This window comes from Clarias gariepinus, chromosome 1 (genome assembly GCF_024256425.1).
Source record: "Clarias gariepinus isolate MV-2021 ecotype Netherlands chromosome 1, CGAR_prim_01v2, whole genome shotgun sequence".
Classification (NCBI taxonomy): Eukaryota; Metazoa; Chordata; class Actinopteri; order Siluriformes; family Clariidae; genus Clarias; species Clarias gariepinus.
Window position 1 is genome coordinate 49,552,882 of NC_071100.1, and position 18,560 is coordinate 49,571,441.

At 40.9% G+C, this 18,560-nt stretch overlaps 1 protein-coding gene across 1 annotated transcript in view; it reads left to right on the plus strand.

Annotated features, from left to right (window-relative positions):
- The first annotated feature begins 908 nt into the window (after positions 1 to 908).
- LOC128521859 (complement factor H-like) overlaps positions 909 to 18,560 on the plus strand; it is a 132,008-nt gene continuing 114,356 nt past the window's right edge. Inside the window, exons 1-6 of the mRNA XM_053495567.1 lie at positions 909 to 973; positions 3,125 to 3,310; positions 4,281 to 4,448; positions 4,532 to 4,711; positions 10,835 to 11,011; positions 13,362 to 13,538. Of these exons, the coding sequence (XP_053351542.1) occupies positions 922 to 973; positions 3,125 to 3,310; positions 4,281 to 4,448; positions 4,532 to 4,711; positions 10,835 to 11,011; positions 13,362 to 13,538 (940 nt within the window). The 5' untranslated portion in view covers positions 909 to 921. The remainder of the gene's footprint in view (positions 974 to 3,124; positions 3,311 to 4,280; positions 4,449 to 4,531; positions 4,712 to 10,834; positions 11,012 to 13,361; positions 13,539 to 18,560) is intronic.

Sequence of the window (18,560 nt, forward strand, 5' to 3'; positions counted from 1 at the left end):
TAGATACACTCTAAAAAATTTAGTAAATCTGAGTAACTGCATCTGGTACATAATCAATAAAACTGAGTAGAAATAAGTTAACATTAAACATTAAAAATAACAATATTTATAAATTAACTTTTTATTTATGAGTAATTTAACTTTTTTTTTATTTCCTTCAAACCTTTATTAGTAAAACACACCCCTCTGCTTGATGCAGTTATTTTGGTTATTCTAATCTAAATATATTCTTGAAACTAGTAGCATAGAAAATGTTTTTTAAAACATGCACATTGGGTAATGGTTTCTTTTGCTGCTCTATAAACCTAGTGAATACTAAGAAGACCATGGTTTCTGTGTGAACTGATTATTTTGTAGACATCTTTTGAAAATTAAACAATTGCATGAGTTTGAGAAAGATAAAATTAACTTTTTAAATTATTTTTTTAAAAAGGAAGTCAGTGTTGCGTTAATATTTATATATTTTTTTTAAAAAAAGGAAAAAAATATGTAATTATGAGAAGTGCCCTTTATTTCACTTGAGCCCCTGCCCCTCAAAATGTCTGTGCACGTCCCTGGACATATCCACATTCTTTCAGATGCAGGAAGTGAGATGCATTACATTTTAACATTAGTTGTTTTTTATATCAGCAATAATGCTGGATTATTGTCTTTAAAACAACAACAGCAGCAATAATAATAGCTCAGAACGCTTTAAATGTTTTTTTTTTTCCTTTAATTTGGCGTGTCAGTGTTTGTAGTTACGAAATCTGCGATGGTGAAATCATGCACTAGATTCGTGGTTTCTGGTAAAGGGAGGAAAAATAATAAATCATTAACGCTGCTTACACACAAAGCTACTTGGTTAGTTTAAAATACCATGTATCAGTGGTTCATCTGAAGGTTTTACGCTGTGATCTGAGGTGAAAAACAACAGAGAAGATGAGGGTTATTATTCTGGCTGTTTTAATTTGTGCGTGTCAGGCTGCACAGGGTAAGATGTTCAGATTTATACTGAAGTTTTCATTTATTTATAAAGTATTTTATTATTTTACGCAACTGCTGCTATGGCTTGTAAAATGTGTTTTGTTTGTAGAACTGTACATAAAAATCTTGGGACCCCACAGGCTCTTAGAAAGGATATCAATCTGAGACAAAAAGAGTTTTCCCATTATGATGTTGTGTAAATTTGGTAATTTGACAAAAGCTAGGGGTTAAGCTTTGTTCACATTTTAACATGTATGTTTCTACTTAAATACATTTAATTTATAACAATGTAGGAAGGAAATCAGTCCATCAGTTTCTTTTATGCAAGTAGAAAGACCTGATTGTCATGGCTTCGAAGAGGCAGACGCAGAGGCAGGTGAAACAGAACAGATTTATTGAATATTGATCCAAAGAAAAGACGTTAAACAATATGGGACTGTTGACTTCCCAGGCTGGGTCTGCAGGCGGGCTAGTAGCAACACAAAGAAAACAACATAAAGACCTTCAGCTTCATGCTGAACCTGGCAGACTGAGAATCCTTCAGTCTTGACCGTGACCTAAACGTAGACCCTTATTAACGTCCATGAAAAGCCCGGTCCTGCAGACACCGTTCAATCCTGGGGGGGAGAAAGAGTATACTCAAGACATATGACAATCGCTACACAAACACGAGGGTGCACAACAGTGAACAGACACGGGGCTACAGGCTCGGCTGGAATAAATAGGGATGCACAGGGGTGGACACAGTTGAACTTGATTTGGTGATAACGAAGATAAAGGAAAACAAGTACGCACATAGACACACTAGGGGGAGACAAAGCGGTGGCTCAGTAATCCGGCGAGCCAGATCGTTTTCTCCAGGACTGATGTGGCTCTGATGTGACACTGATACACTTTAAATAAGGAAAAAACTGAAATATTTATAGACACAACATAAAATTTACATTATTATTATTATTAAAATAACATTTATCATTTAGATAACATTCCAGCCCTAATTTATTTAGCTTTTTTTTTTTTTTTTAAAAATAAGCCACATGTGTGATTTTGATTAATAGATTTTTTCTATCCATGACTTTGTAAAAACAGTGTATAACTTGCATATGACAAGTGGATATTGTCTGCTTCAATTATACTGACAGACACAGAGTCCACGTCTCCTTAACTGAGAGTATGAGAGAAAGAAAACACACCTCCTCTGAGAATGAAAGAAAAACCTTTTTTGCTTGGCAAATTTTATCTTATCAGCTTGTTAACTCACCTTTTATTAGTGATGGGAAGTTTGGATCATTTAAGTGACTCAGTTTTTCGAATCTCGTTCATCAAAATAATCAGATTTTTCAAAATAAACAGAGTCGTTTAGTTTATTTTACTCTTTTGATCATAAATAAAACAAAAATGTTACATACAGACACCCAACACGTCTACATACACACATTTTGGCTATAGTTGCAGTAATTGATAAATATTACAATGCAGTTAAGGACATATCATTACAAACATTATGAGCAGCTCCCCTCTCATATCTTCTGGTCCGAGTTGTTCATTCGTTTGTCACGTGACTCTTATAGACGCTATGCAGTGCAATTGCACATTTTAAATTAAATACATTTAATTTATAACAATGTAGGAAGGAAATCAGCCAATCAGCTACTGTTATTCAGGAACAAAGAGCTGAAATGCAAAACAGAAATATTTATAGACACGACGTGCAATTGCACTTCATGGCGTCTATGGGAGTCATGTGACAAAAAAGGAATGACTTGAACTAGAAGACTTATGAGATGAACCGCTCATTTCTGTTTCCTGTACATAACCTACAGAGGTTTTGCACTGCTTTATGTATGCACACCCATGCTTTGTGACTCATTCAAAAAGAACAAATCGTTCATGAACGACTCATCACTACCACACATCATATGCAAACTAGGTATTCCTGAATATGTCTGATGTTCCTGTGACTGACAGTAGAGATTTTTTGCCCCTCCCACTTGCTTAAAGACTTCAGGAAGGGATGCACAGTTTTCTGTTACCCCAGTTAGAGGCACTAAAAGTACAGATTTTAGATATTATAGAAATGGTGTTAAAATGTTCTTCATGTCATGCATTTCACCCATCATTTTATTTTAATTACTTTTACTACCTGTGCAAAAAATAGATCCAGAAAACTGCCGACCTCCACAATTCCAAAACAACGGCTTTTTTGTCCCAAATTCGGAGAATTACAGAACCGGAGATAAAATCACCTACGGCTGTAACACGGGTCTGAAACCTGACCTGAAAACATGGTGGGGGGAGATAACATGCAAGAATGGAGAGTGGTCACACACCCCTCGGTGTATTGGTGAGTACTTTACCATCGTCAGTACAATACTTCAACTGCTGAAGAGGTTTTTGGTTTTCTGTTTATTTTGTTCTACTATCATATGGCAGAGGTGGATGGAGAAGCCAAATGAATCAAGTAAGAGCAACTGTGCTTCAAAATAATATTACTCAAGTAGAAGTAAAAAATAGTATTCTGTAAAAAAACTACTCAAGTACTGAGTAACTGTTTTAATCGTAATGTTAGAATGTTATAATAATTATATTAGGCTGAAGACCTGATTGAGTCAATTGAAGTCAAGTGATAAGTGTCGCTGCATCTGATTGGTGAAACAGTCATGTGGTAGATCCACCGGCTGCATGTGTAGAATAAATGGTAGAAAAGTAACGAGTCGAGTGTAGCCGAATGTAGCGGAGTAAGAGTAGCGTTTCTTTTTCACAAATCTACTTAAGTAAAAGAAAAAAAGTATGGTGCAGTAAAACTACTCCTAGAAATAAATGTTGTTCAAAAAGTTACTCATGTAACTGTAAATGTAACTCATTACTACCCACCTCTGTCATACGCTTACTATTACTGTAATACCACTACATGACTTGAACATGTTTAATATTTATACTGTTGTTTAGCACACACAACGGTTAGGTTGTGATTTGAACACCGGATTTTAAGAATAGAATCTGATCATAACAGGAAAAACACATACTTATGGGACGAGTCATTTCAATCATTTTTACAGAATCTAAAATGAAGTCAGACAGTCTGATTATTTTAATTTATACATATTTTCTCACATTTCCATAATTTTCCTTTATTTCTGTAAAGCTGCTTTGCAACATTAGCATTGTTAAAAGCGCTATTTGAATAAAATTTAAATAAATTGGATTGAAATTAGTAACTAAATACATGTGGAAATATTAAATGACAGAGTATATAGGCTAAATAAATTGTAAAATCACTTATTATGTAAAGTTTCTTATGTTTGTTTTTGTAGATGAAGCATGGTGCATTACAACACATGTGCCAAACGCCAAACCAGATGTGTTACAAGCAGCTGCTCCTGGTAAGTATGATTTTGAATGTGACCACGGCTACTGGATTGAAGGTGGAAAGTCAATAGCTGAGTGTGTAGCTGGATCTTGGACCCTTCCCGAGTGTAAGCGTAAGTGTCCGTACTGCAAGCATGACTTACATTTTATTAACAATCCTGTGGTCTTATTAAACAAAGTTTTTTTTATTTTACAGGAAAGTCCAACTCTTGTGCTCCTCCTCCCCGTGTTTACAATGGAATGATCACAACACCTTACCGCAGTATGTTTGAGAATGGGGAGAAGATTGAATATATTTGTGCAAGAGGATATAGGTTAGATGGAGACAAAACCAACACTTGTGAGCAAGGCACGTGGTCCTCTAACCCTAGTTGTGGTAAGATTCTCACACACTGCTAGAGTAACTTTAGCATGTTGGGTTATGTGATTATCATATTTTACATATGAATGCATTTTACTTAATTGTAATTAATTGTAAATCTTATCTGGAGGCTTCCATGAGTACTGCAACCAGACATGGAGCACCAGGATGTGTCAGATAGACAAGTGTTATGTGTAGATTAACAGAGGGGGGCCGGTTACACACACTTTATTTTGACAGTTTAAGGAAAGGGATTATTTTACATTTTCACTATATATAATACATATTCATATACACCAGTGGTTCTCAAACATTTTCTGTCATTCCCCACTTAAGGTGGTGGGCGAATTTTCAAGCTCCTCTTGTCAACAAAATGATAACCAAAACGGCCAAGTTTACAATTTTTTGAAAAATCAATTTCTAGACCAGTAAGATCAAATAACGCCAAGTTCAAAACAGATAAAATACACGTGCAATTGTTATAACAGGCTTACTTCGTCACTTATCTAGAGCTTTCTTTCAAAGGAGTCGAGTGGCTTATTAAGGTGACTGGGGTGTGTTGTCTCTAAGTGTCTTCCTACTTTGTGTCATGCTGTCTGCTGCCAGCGGTTTAAGACACAAAACACACACGGGTCTCTCCTCTGCCCCCACCATCCCCACCATGAATCCAAACGCAACATACAGTAGGCTTCATCATGTTTTCCTTTCGGCTGGATTTTTGGTTGATTAGGCTGATGATGCTGAATCACCTGCTTTTTTGTGGTCCATGTAACAAATGTATCCATTGATGTTATTATGCTCACTACATACAGTACGCTACTGTGTTATGGTCTAAAATGCCCCCCCCCCCCCCCCCCCCCGCCACAGATTGCACCCCCCCCCCACACACACACATAATCTCTTTCAAATAATACATTAGAACATAAATTCATAGGTTTATGGTTTACAAATGACAAATTATAAAAAATGAATTTAATTATAAAGTAAGCAAATTAAAAAAAAAATTGTATAGGAGAAAAAATATATAAATTAGCCTATATATTTTTTTCATATACAACATGTATATTTTTATATTGCTTATTTTATAATAAAAATCATTTCCTGTAATTTTTCACCACAAACAATATTTAGTGTAATTTGTGATAAATAATTTGTTATTTGTACATTGACAAACTCCTGCAAAATAAATGTGCCATAAAATAATCATTTTTGGGGATTTGTATTAATCGTCTCGACGGCTGTCACGTGCCTAGGGTTAATTATAATAGTAATAATATATTTGATAATAATAAACCTTTAAACGTATGTCCTAATATAATAATTGATAGAGATTATGTAGGGGGGCAATCCGTGGCAGGGGGGCATTTTAGCGCATAACACCTGTTTGTGGCGGCGGTAAAGTTAGTTTGATATTCGCATCTCCGAATTCAATAGCTGCGTAAATAAACCCGAAAATAAGATACTCACATATATTTCCTCTCTATATCGTCTTTATGCTACATCCGCCTTAAATTATACATGTTTAAAAGCATAAACACCATTATTCTCTACGGCGCAACGAATGATTTAGGGATCATCGCAAAATGCCGCACACCAACAAAAAGCGTAGAACGATATTGATCTTCCCTTTTGTTCAGCGCCTGAAGGATTAAAAAGCAACTTTGTTGCCACACTGGAAACTAGAAATGCCAGACTAGTACTGCCTGAAAAAATACAGAAATATCATCATACACATTGGAATAAATGAAATTACATATATAATACCGAATGTTTCCTTATATATTGTTCCTCTGGAATTAACATGCCGACGTTAAACCGTTATTGTTCCACTATGGTTCCACTTTTTCTCTGATGTTATTTTAATTTACTTGTATTAATGATCCATTTCTTTGTGTGTCATTATTTAGTTTCGAGTGTCCGATAAAGAAAATAAAGATTAAATAAATCAATTAAGAAAAGTATGAATTAGAATAGGTACTTTCCTATTATTTTCCACTAATTCCCTCCCGTTCATTGCGCCCCACCTGTCATGTCTGTATTCCCCACTAGTGGGGCGCGCCCCACACTTTAAGAACCACTGATATACACACATACATACACTCATTCATACTGTACATATACACACACTCATACATGCATACATACATACACACACAATGTGTTAACATATTTATAATTGAGTGTGTACTGTGGTTACTCACACGGAATGTCTATGACTGCCACGCACTCAAACAGCCAAAATAAATCAGTCGCAATTCAAAGTAATTTGTGAAATGACCGCCAGGTGGCGCAAGAGGACATTTTACAAATGGCTGCATTTACTTTTGTTTAGACAGACTCTGTTTCTCTCTGTCTACAGTTAATGTTATTATTAAAGAAAATAGCACAAACAACAGCTCAAGGGCTTGTAAAAACATTTTTATTTTAAACTTTAAAAATGTCAATTTTGGAATCAGTGGTCCAAGCACAACGTAATGGCAATTTTGGAATCAGTGGTCCGAGCACTACGTAATGATCTTTGTATGATAAAATGACTCGTGGCATGAATCTACAAGAGACGCTTCAGTTTCGAATAATCATTTAACGCTGAACCCAAACAGCAAAAGAACATAATAATAATAATCTAAAGAATAACATTCATCTTGATTTTAGCTGTTTATGTCCAGCATTGAATAATTATTTAATTATTAATAATTAAAGCTGCAGAAGGATTGGGACGAACATTTGCCTTTCGTGCTCTGGGCATATCGCACAGCAGTGCAGGAGTCCTCACAGCTGACACCAGCTGCTTTAATGTTCGGCCGCGAGTTGCACACATGGATCTTGTGTTTGGACCACCTCCCCAATTGAATTTACCCACGAAGCCTGGGTTGGATTATTTTTGTTCTTTAAAAGACAAATTGTTCCGTGTTCACGAGTTGGCGCGTAAACACTTGGTGGACGCCGGTGTTTAGCAGCGCCGTGTGTATGACACTTACAGCCGGGGGCGAGGCCTTGCTACTGGAGACGGGTTGGGACCGTGTAGCCTGCGCGATCTCCGAGTCGATGTCCCATACGATCGGAGACACTACGAGTGACGAGGGCAGTATCGGCTCCGGATCATGGTCTCGGTCCAGTGTGGGAAAGCAGCGGGAAAGCGCGTCCGCTTTTTTATTCTTTGAGCCGGGACGATAAGTGATGATGAAGTGGAAACGCGTGACAAACAGCGCCCATCGGGCTTGACGAGAGTTTAGTCTTTTTGCTTGTTGGAGGTACTCTAGGTTCCGGTGATCTGTTAGCACCGTGAAAGGGTGTTCGGCTCCCTCCAACCAATGCCTCCACTCCTCTAACGCCGCTTTTATTGCTAACAGTTCACGATTACCGATATCATAATTGCGCTTTGCAGGTGTTAGTTTACGAGAAAAGAAGGCGCAGGGGTGGAGTTTCTCTGGGTGGCCATGGCTTCAAGTCCTACCTCCAACGCATCGACCTCCACTACGAAAGGCTTGGTGGGGTCGGGCAGTTTTAAGATAGGCGCGGAGGAAAAAGCTTGTTTTAGGCGCTGTAATGCGGTGCGCGCTTCCAGCGTGAGCGCACCTAGCCTTTGGGGTTTTCCCTTTAGCAAGTTAGTGAGCGGTTTAAATCAATGGGGGAACAATACCGACACAGACACACTAGGGGGAGACAAAAGCCACGGCTCAGTAATCCGGTGAGCCCGATCTTACTCCCCAGGACTGAGGTGGCCCAGATGTGACAATTCGGCACTTTGGAACTTTTTCACATTTTGTCACATTACTGCCACAAACATAAATCAATTTCAATGTAATTCCACGTGAAGGACCAATACAAAGTGGTGTACACTTGAGAAGTGGAACGAAAATCATACATGATTCCAAACAATTTTACAAATAAATAACTGCAAAGTGGGGTGTGCGTAATTATTTAGCCCCCTTTGGTCTGAGTGCAGTCAGTTGCCCAAAGACATTGCCTGATGAGTGCTAATGACTAAACCGAGTGCACCTGTGTGTAATCTAATGTCAGTACTAATACAGCTGCTCTGTGACGGCCTCAGAGGTTGTCTAAGAGAATATTGGGAGCAACAACACCATGGAGTCCAAAGAACATACCAGACAGGTCAAAAATAAAGTTATTGAGAAATTTGAAGCAGGCTTAGGCTACAAAAAGATTTCCAAAGCCTTGAACATCCCACGGAGCACTGTTCAAGCGATCATTCAAAAATGGAAGGAGTATGGCACAACTGTAAACCTACCAAGACAAGGCCGTCCACCTAAACTCACAGGCCGAACAATGAGAGTGCTGATCAGAAATGCAGCCAAGAGGCCCTTGGTGACTCTGGACGAGCTGCAGAGATCTACAGCTCAGGTGGGGGAATCTTTCCATAGGACAACTATTAGTCGTGGACTGCACAAAGTTGGCCTTTATGGAAGAGTGGCAAGAAGAAAGCCATTGTTAACCGAAAACCATAAAAAGTCCCGTTTGCAGTTTGCCACATGCTATGTGGGGGACACAGCAAACATGTGGAAGAAGGTGCTCTGGTCAAATGAGATAAAAATGAAACTTTTTGGCCAAAATGCTAAACGCTATGTGTGGCGGAAAACTAACCCTCCACATCACTCTGAACACCAACCCCACTGTCAAACATGGTGGTGGCAGCATCATGCTCTGGGGGTGCTTCTCTTCAGCAGGGACAGGGAAGCTGGTCAGAGTTGATGGGAAGATGGATTGAGCCAAATGGAGTCTGCAAAAGACTTGAGACTGGGGCGGAGGTTCACCTGCCAGCAGGACAATGCCCCTAAACATAAAGCCAGGGCAACAACAAAACATATCCATGTGTTAGAATGGCCCAGTCAAAGTCCAGATCTTAATCCAATCGAGAATCTGTGGCAAGATTTAAAAACTGCTGTTCACAAATGCTGTCCATCGAATCTGACTAAGCTGAAGCTGTTTTGCAAAGAAGAACGGGCAAGGATTTCCGTCTCTAGATGTGCAAAGCTGGTAGAGACAGACCCCAAAAGACTGGCAGCTGTAATTGCAGCAAAAGGTGGTTCTACAAAGTATTGACTCTGGGGGCTGAATAATTACGCACACCCGACCTTCCAGTTATTTATTTAAAAATATGTTTGGAATCATGTATGATTTTCGTTCCGCTTCTCACATGTACACCACTTTGTATTGGTCTTTCACGTAGAATTCCAATAACATTGACTCATGTTTGTGGCTATAATATGACAAAATGTGGAAAAGTTCAAGGGAGCCAAATACTTTTGCAAGCCCCTGTAATTATATATTAACAATGATAACTACAATTCTGCAACTTTGCATTAGAATACTGCATATTGCATAACGAGAGCCAGTTGTTCATAAACCATTTGCAATATGTACATTCTACTTTTTTAACTTATGTTTCTATATACCTTATATTATATACCCTTATTGCTTTTTTTTTACTATGTATGACATGTGACAAAACAATATAGAGGCAATTTTAAAAGATTTTAAAGAAGTAGACAGTGTGCTGTTAAAGACGACATAAGATTATCAGATGTGTGTTTGTGCTGAAAGTGCTTCTCTGACTTTTTGTGAATGTGGGTTTTGTCAGGCAGCTGCTCTCTCCTCAGTACTGCGGACCGTACAGACCTACTCTCACCCATGTGACCAACAGTTAGTGTCATTAAACAGTGTACAACACCTGGGACGCCCAGTGATACACATAGTCAAACGTCCCCAGTGATGTTATGCTCTATATCAGCACTGGTGGAAAGTCTCTCGGCCAATCAGATTGCGTAGAACTAACTGTTGTATAAAGCCAATCAATCAACACCTCCTGACCAATCAGAATCCAGAATTTAACAGTGCTGAGGTGCAACTTCTTAACTGTTTCACTTTGTGTTAAATCAAAAATCAGTTCCTAGCAAACAGCACCAGTGAGCGGTGTCTTAACTTTACTGACTAGCTGCAGTCAGTCCCTGTGTCTGAACTCAATGAATCTAATAATCTGTTTATCACAATGATGATGTGTGCAATAGAATAAGAGTGTATTTGTGTGTTTAATCTCCTACAGTCAGGAGTACACACGTCATTAAATAAATACAAAAGTGAAGCCACACACATGTATAAATGTTCTGTTCTTAGTTCTAGTTGAAGTAAAATGTACTGACGAGCCATATGTGGACAACGGCCGAGAAGCAGAGGGATTAAAATACTCCTATAATCACGGAGAGACTGTTAGATTCATATGTAACATAGGCTATGAGTTTAAAGGAACAGACACTGCACGGTGTGAAGATGGAACTTGGAAGCTCCCAGTGTGTAAAGGTAAAAACTGTCCTCATTACAAACATTACTAACATTTCTGAACAACACTTATTTTAAAATAAAGACAAGACTGTGACACATTAACCAGAAAGAGAGAGAGAGAGAGCGTGTGGTTGTATTTGGTTTATATTTTGCCTCGAACAATCATAATGAATGTACAGTATAATAATTTTAGTAGCTGAAAGTTTGATTATCAAAATATTAATTTATTAAAAACATTTTGTACAAATGACAAAAAGCCCTAAAATAAATGTGATAAAAATGGTTGTAAAGTGCAAGCTTTTTACAAACTTTTCCAAAAGGTTTATGTCTCTCAAAGTTACCCAAATATACTTTTTAATAAGTTAATATATATTTAGACATTTTCCATTTTAATGTTCCAGCTAAAATGCAGCTTAGATCCTGCAGTCTGCCATGCTACATTTACTGCACCATTTCACTGTGTGTAGTTTTACTCTTAGACTGTCCTGGAACGCCCCTTTGGAGACGTACATTTTCCCAGCCAATCAGGATGCAGAAACTAGAAACAGTCAGGGGAGAAATATTCCTTTTGAACCCACATATGTTCGAGACATTATAAGAAGAGGTTTCAAATGTTATCCAGAAAGAGCCGGTGTGAGTGCAGGCTTTCATTCCAACCAAACTGAAGTCTGCATCCACCCTCATTCTTTCGGGATAACATTTAAAACCCCGGTTATGAGGCATTTCCCCTCCATTTGGTTATTTCAATCCATATCCTGATTAACAAAATGTGGGGAGAAAGGATTTTTTTTTAAGTAGCAACCAATTTATTATGCGTATATTATGTGTAAGTTTTTATTCATGAGGCCATCCCCAGTGTTCAGCAATACAAAAGGCATCAATAGCCTACAGTAGCTATTTATTTTTGGCTCTTAAGAAACAGACGGACCAGGATGCAGGATCTGAGCTGTATTTCAGCTGGGAAATTACAGACGCATTTTGCAGACTTGTATAACTTGTTTAAAAGGAGTATAATTGTATTAAGTACTTTGTCACATGACTAAGGATCATTATAATATTTGAGGAAGTAACAGAGCTGAAATGAAAAACGATGCAAGCGAACAGCAGCAGATTCTGCACAGAAGAGCTGTAGAGTGGCACCAACCACTTTTTATTTAAAGTAGAGCTCACACAGGACAGCAGTTTGATCTTAATGTCCTTTACATGAATAAATTATTGGATTTTGGACATATTTTATTACAAATCTGCCACGTTCAGAGTTATAACTACCTCACTGGAAACATTGCATTTGAACATTATATTGCAAATCTTCAGCCAATTGGACATAAACTATTTGTGGTATGTACATTCAACCCCCATTCTACCCCATCTACAATTATATTATTATAATTATACTATTATATTATATATTATAACATATGATTTGATTCTATATGAATAATCATAACTATCTCACTGCAAATTTGCATTAGAATACAGTAATATTGCACACCATGAGTACACTGTGCAAAGACATTAATTAGGAATGTAATTTTGGTTTACTGCAGGTGGATAATTTAAGTTCTGCATTTTATTTCATAAATACAAGGAGGACTCAAACAGACATTAAGTATTTTATTTAAAAAAACCTTCAACCCAGCGTCTTTTTTTTTTTTCAAAATGTTTTTGTTGCATGCAGAAATAAAATTTTTGTTTTCTCTGTAGCAGTTCATTGATTTCATAAATGCAACACAGTTTTTTTATACATAGCATAAAGATAAAAAATGATATATGCAGTGTTCTCTTCATTTTAGATGTCGAAGGGGTTTTTGACAACCCGGTGTTTTCTATTCTGTGGGAAATGGGTCCAAATGGCTCTTTGAGTGTTTAAGGGTGCCGACCCCTGAATCAGGCCATACAGGCAATTCCCAGGGTGCCAAATGTTAGAATGTCGCCCCCTTGTGTCTAGAGTGCCTTACTGCTTTTGCCCCACAGCAAATTTCCTACAATTACTTTCTGTTTTAAATGTATTCAAACTTGCAAATAAATAAATAAATAAATAAAAAACATTCAGTTCATAGTGACACCTTACATCTGTTTCACCCCCATGCCAGCACACGACACCAGCGGTGTCTTTACTTTACTGTCTAGTTGGATTTAATCTTTGTGTCTGAGCTAAACGAATCTAATGAATCTAATACTCGATTATCATGATAGTTTGTTCAGTAGAATAAGAGAGAGAGAAAGAGAGAGAGAGTGTGTGTGTGTGTGTGTGTGTGTGCGTGTGTGTTTTGTTCTAAAATCCCCTACAGTCAGGAGTACACACGTCATTAAATAAATACAAAAGTGAAGCCACACACATGTATAAATGTTCTGTTCTTTGTTCTAGTTGAAGTAAAATGTACTGACGAGCCACGTGTGGCTTACGCCCGAGCAGCAGAGAGATTGAAATACTCCTATAATCACGGAGAGACTGTTAGATTCACATGTCCCAGTCCTTATAAGTTTGAAGGAACAGACACTGCACGGTGTGAAGATGGAACTTGGAAGCTACCAGTGTGTAAATGTAAGTGTCCTCATTACAAACATTACTAATAATTCTGAATAACACTTATTTTTAAATAAAGACAAGACTGACACATTCATAAAAATATTAATTTATCGAAAACATTTTATAACATGACAAATCCTATTGAAATAAATGTGGTAAAAATTTAATTTGGGTGGCACGGCGTTGTAGTCGTTAGGACTGTGGTCCAGGGATCGATTCTAGGTCACGTTATAATATTTTAAGGTGACTAATTTCGTAAAATCTATTTTTAAATCCATTTGGACAGTCCACTGGTTCTCTTCCTTAAAATCACCTTTTCTTGCTATGTCGAAGAGAGACAAGTTTTATGCGGTGGATGAAGCTTTTACTTCACCTTAGTTTCACCTGTTTAGTGATATGAAATTTAAAACTGGAGCTAAATCTCTGCTTTGTCTGTTTCTCGAGTTACATGTCTCTAAAATGCTGCATGATCCTAATTTTCTTTCTTTCAGTCCTTTCTAAATGCACGATTTGACTAGAGGTAATGTTGAATGACTTAGATAATCAAACAAGTTTTAATATAACACAAAGATAACCTGAGTAAATACAAAATACAGTGTTTAAATTATGATTTTATTCATTATCAGAAAAAGAAATGTCCACATCTACCTGGCCCTGTGTCAAAAAGAAAATGGCCTCTTGATAAATCATGAATGAACTTGGATTAACCACATTTTTTGGAAAGTCAAGTTAAATTCCACTTGCCACACCCAGGCCTGATTACTGCCAGACCTGTTGAAACAAGAAATCACTTAAATGGAACATGTCGGACACAGTGAAGAACGCTAAAAGATATTTTTTTAAAAGGCAATGCAATCTAAAGAAAATCAAGAACAGATAAGAAACAAAGTAACGCCAAGGTGAGAAACATTATCCACAAATATAACAAACAGTGGTGAACCTTCCCAGGAGTGGTAGGCCTACCAAAATTTACATTTAGCAGACGCTGTTATCCAAAGCGACTGACATTTTTTATCTCATTACACATCTGAGCAGTTGAGGGTTAAGGGCCGCGCTCAAGGGCCCAACAGTGGCAACTTGGTGGTTGTGGGGTTTGAACCTGGAATCTGCCGAACTGTAGTCCAATGCCTTAACCACTGAGCTACCCCTGGCCCTGAAACTCTTCCATGAGCACAACGACGACTCCAGGAGCTCATAAAAGAACCCAAAACAACATCTATAAAATTGCAGGCATCACTTGTCTCAGTTAAACTCAGTGTTCATGTTCAGTGTTCACTAATAAAAAAAGAGACTGGAGGCAAAAATCTCGTCCATGGAAGAGATCCAAGGCGAAAGCCACTGCTGATCAAAAGAACACAAAGACTCGTCTCACATTTGTCAAAAAACATCTTGATTATAAACATCTTGACTTTTGAGCAAATATTCTGAAAATTGATGAGACTAAAGTTGAAACTAAAGTTGAAACTTTTGGAAGGTGTGTGTCTGTAATGGTTAACCCGTAGAGGGCGCCAAAGCGCCTGGGTTTGTTTTGTTTTATGTTAAAGTTAGTGTTTTAGTTGGACTGCATGTCCCAGACTGCACCTCGGTCAGGTGACGTGGGAATTCACCTGAACCGAGGTGAGGTAATTAAGTTGATTATAAAGAGCCTGACTGGAGCACAGTCAGGCGTCTAGCTTTTGTTGTCCTTATAGTTATTTTCCTTTGAGTTAACTTATGCCTGTGTTTATTTTGTGCTTAAATAAAAGCCGAATCCTAAACCGCCAGCTCGCCTCCTGCACATTATGCCACGCACACACAGACATCAGAGGAAGGTTCATGACAGAAAGCTAGACCGTCGTAGTGGCATAGCGGAGGTCGCTCCCCCAGACGTTTTTTGGGGGGGCGCTATCACCATCTCGCCCGAGCTGGCGGAATGGCTGGAGGACAGCGAGGAGCAAGGGAAGAGAGAGCTCTTGCAGAGCTGGGAAGGCTGCAAGCTGAGCGAACCGGCGGACTGGCTGGAAAACAGCGAAGAGCAGCGAGAGAGAAGAGCGCGGCAGAGCTGGGAAGGCTGCAGACTCGCCATTCGGCGGACGCCGTTCAAGGGTGATACACGGTCCCAACCACCATCCAAGAGGCACGGGCCGAGGAGGCCTGGCAGGACGGTGATGAGGACTTAACGGAGGAGGACTACACGTTGTTGGCACAGCTAAACCGAGAGCGCATTTCCGACCTGCGGGAGCAGGTGGCGCTACTCCAAAGGCTGCTCGTCCAGGTTCGAGAGAACTGCGATGTAGCTCCGGACACTCTCCCTCTCTCTAATCTGGACGACGCGCTCCTCCTCCCGCTCCCGACTGTAGTCAACGCGGAGGTCGATGTGCCGCGGCTGCCAGACACGTCTACTCCTCAGCCGCCGCCTCTGCCAGACAGGGGAAACGTCGCTCCCGCTCCACAGCCGCCAAGCGTCGTGTGCGGCGCTGCCGATCTGCCGCCTCCGAGCTGCATAGACACCGAGCCAGCGCTTCAGCCGGGCTTCGAGGACGGCCTACTGCTTCCTCCGCCGCCCGGCTTTGAGGACATCGCGCCAGCTCAGCAGCCGCCGATGACGTTTTTTGGGGGGGCGCTATCACCATCTCGCCCGAGCTGGCGGAATGGCTGGAGGACAGCGAGGAGCAAGGGAAGAGAGAGCTCTTGCAGAGCTGGGAAGGCTGCAAGCTGAGCGAACCGGCGGACTGGCTGGAAAACAGCGAAGAGCAGCGAGAGAGAAGAGCGCGGCAGAGCTGGGAAGGCTGCAGACTCGCCATTCGGCGGACGCCGTTCAAGGGTGAAGCAGCGGGGAGATACACGGTCCCAACCACCATCCAAGAGGCACGGGCCGAGGAGGCCTGGCAGGACGGTGATGAGGACTTAACGGAGGAGGACTACACGTTGTTGGCACAGCTAAACCGAGAGCGCATTTCCGACCTGCGGGAGCAGGTGGCGCTACTCCAAAGGCTGCTCGTCCAGGTTCGAGAGAACTGCGATGTAGCTCCGGACACTCTCCCTCTCTCTAATCTGGACGACGCGCTCCTCCTCCCGCTCCCGACTGTAGTCAACGCGGAGATCGATGTGCCGCGGCTGCCAGACACGTCTACTCCTCAGCCGCCGCCTCTGCCAGACAGGGGAAACGTCGCTCCCGCTCCACAGCCGCCAAGCGTCGTGTGCGGCGCTGCCGATCTGCCGCCTCCGAGCTGCATAGACACCGAGCCAGCGCTTCAGCCGGGCTTCGAGGACGGCCTACTGCTTCCTCCGCCGCCCGGCTCTGAGGACATCGCGCCAGCTCAGCAGCCGCCGATGGAGGCAGCGAACGACGCTCCGGCTCCTCAGCCAGACTTCCAGGCCGGCCTGCTGCTTCCTCCGCCGCCCAGCACAGCGAGCGTCACTCCAGCTCCGCCGCCGTCGCCGCCCAGCACAGCGAGCGTCGCTCCAGCTCCGCCGCCGCCCAGCTCAGCGAGCGTCGCTCCCGCTCCGCCGCCGCCGCCGCCCAGCTCAGCGAGCGTCGCTCCAGCTCCGCCGCCGTCGCCGCCCAGCACAGCGAGCGTCGCTCCAGCTCCGCCGCCGCCCAGCTCAGCGAGCGTCGCTCCCGCTCCGCCGCCGCCGCCGCCCAGCACAGCGAGCGTCGCTCCAGCTCCTCAGCCGCCGCCGAGCGTCGCTCCAGCTCCTCAGCCGCCGCCGAGCGTCGCTCCAGCTCCTCAGCCGCCGCCGAGCGTCGCTCCAGCTCCTCAGCCGCCGCCGAGCGTCGCTCCAGCTCCTCAGCCCCCGCCGAGCGTCGCTCCAGCTCCTCAGCCCCCGCCAAACGTCGCTCCAGCTCTTAAGCCTAGCCCACGAGAGGGGATCGACCGCCTCGGTGTTGGAGGTCCGGACTGGGACCGCTGGGGAGGGAGTCTGGGTCCTCCGGTAACGCTCCGGAGGAGCGTTTTTTAGGGGGGGGTACTGTAACGGTTAACCCCTAGAGGGCGCCAAAGCGCCTGGGTTTGTTTTGTTTTATGTTAAAGTTAGTGTTTTAGTTGGACTGCATGTCCCAGACTGCACCTCGGTCAGGTGACGTGGGAATTCACCTGAACCGAGGTGAGATAATTAAGTTGATTATAAAGAGCCTGACTGGAGCACAGTCAGGCGTCTAGCTTTTGTTGTCCTTATAGTTATTTTCCTTTGAGTTAACTTATGCCTGTGTTTATTTTATGTGCTTAAATAAAAGCCGAATCCTAAACCGCCAGCTCGCCTCCTGCACATTATGCCACGCACACACAGACATCAGAGGAAGGTTCATGACAGTGTCCTGTTACATCTGGTAGTGATGGGAGGTTTGAATCATTTTAGGGACTCGATTCTTTGAATCTTGTTCACCAAAATAAACATATCTCTTTTGAATCATTTAGTTAATTTCGTTCTTTAGATTAGATAATTAAAATTTTCAATAAACTCCCCAACACCCCCAAATTTTGGCTATAATTCCAGTCAATTAAAATATTACAATGCACACCCTAAAAAATGGGTTGTTTTTAACCCAGCTGCTAGGTAACTTTTGGACTAACTAAATGCTGGGTTAATTTAACCCAGCAAAATGGGTTATTTTTTTAACCCAGCAAAATGGGTTAAATATTCAACCCAAATGCTGGGTCATATTTAACTATAATGCTGGGTTAATTCTACCACATAAATTGGTCAAATGTTCTACCCAGATGTTGGTTCATTTTAACTGGAATGTTGAGTTAATTCTACCTCACAAATAGGTTATTATTATTTACAGTGGTTAAATAGGTTATTATTATTTTCATGTTTTACAGTGAATCTGTAAAAAAAAAAAAAAAAACTACTCACGTCTATTAAACAGTTAAATTACTTTGATATACTGGTTTATTACAAAAAAAAAAACTTAAAGGTTTTGCAAACCATACATATATGCAATAAACAACATCCTGTTAAATGTTTATAAAATTTTTTTTCATTTTTCAAAAGCACAAGAACAGATAATCAACAGTGACATCATTACTATACTATTACTCATAAGGGCAGAAT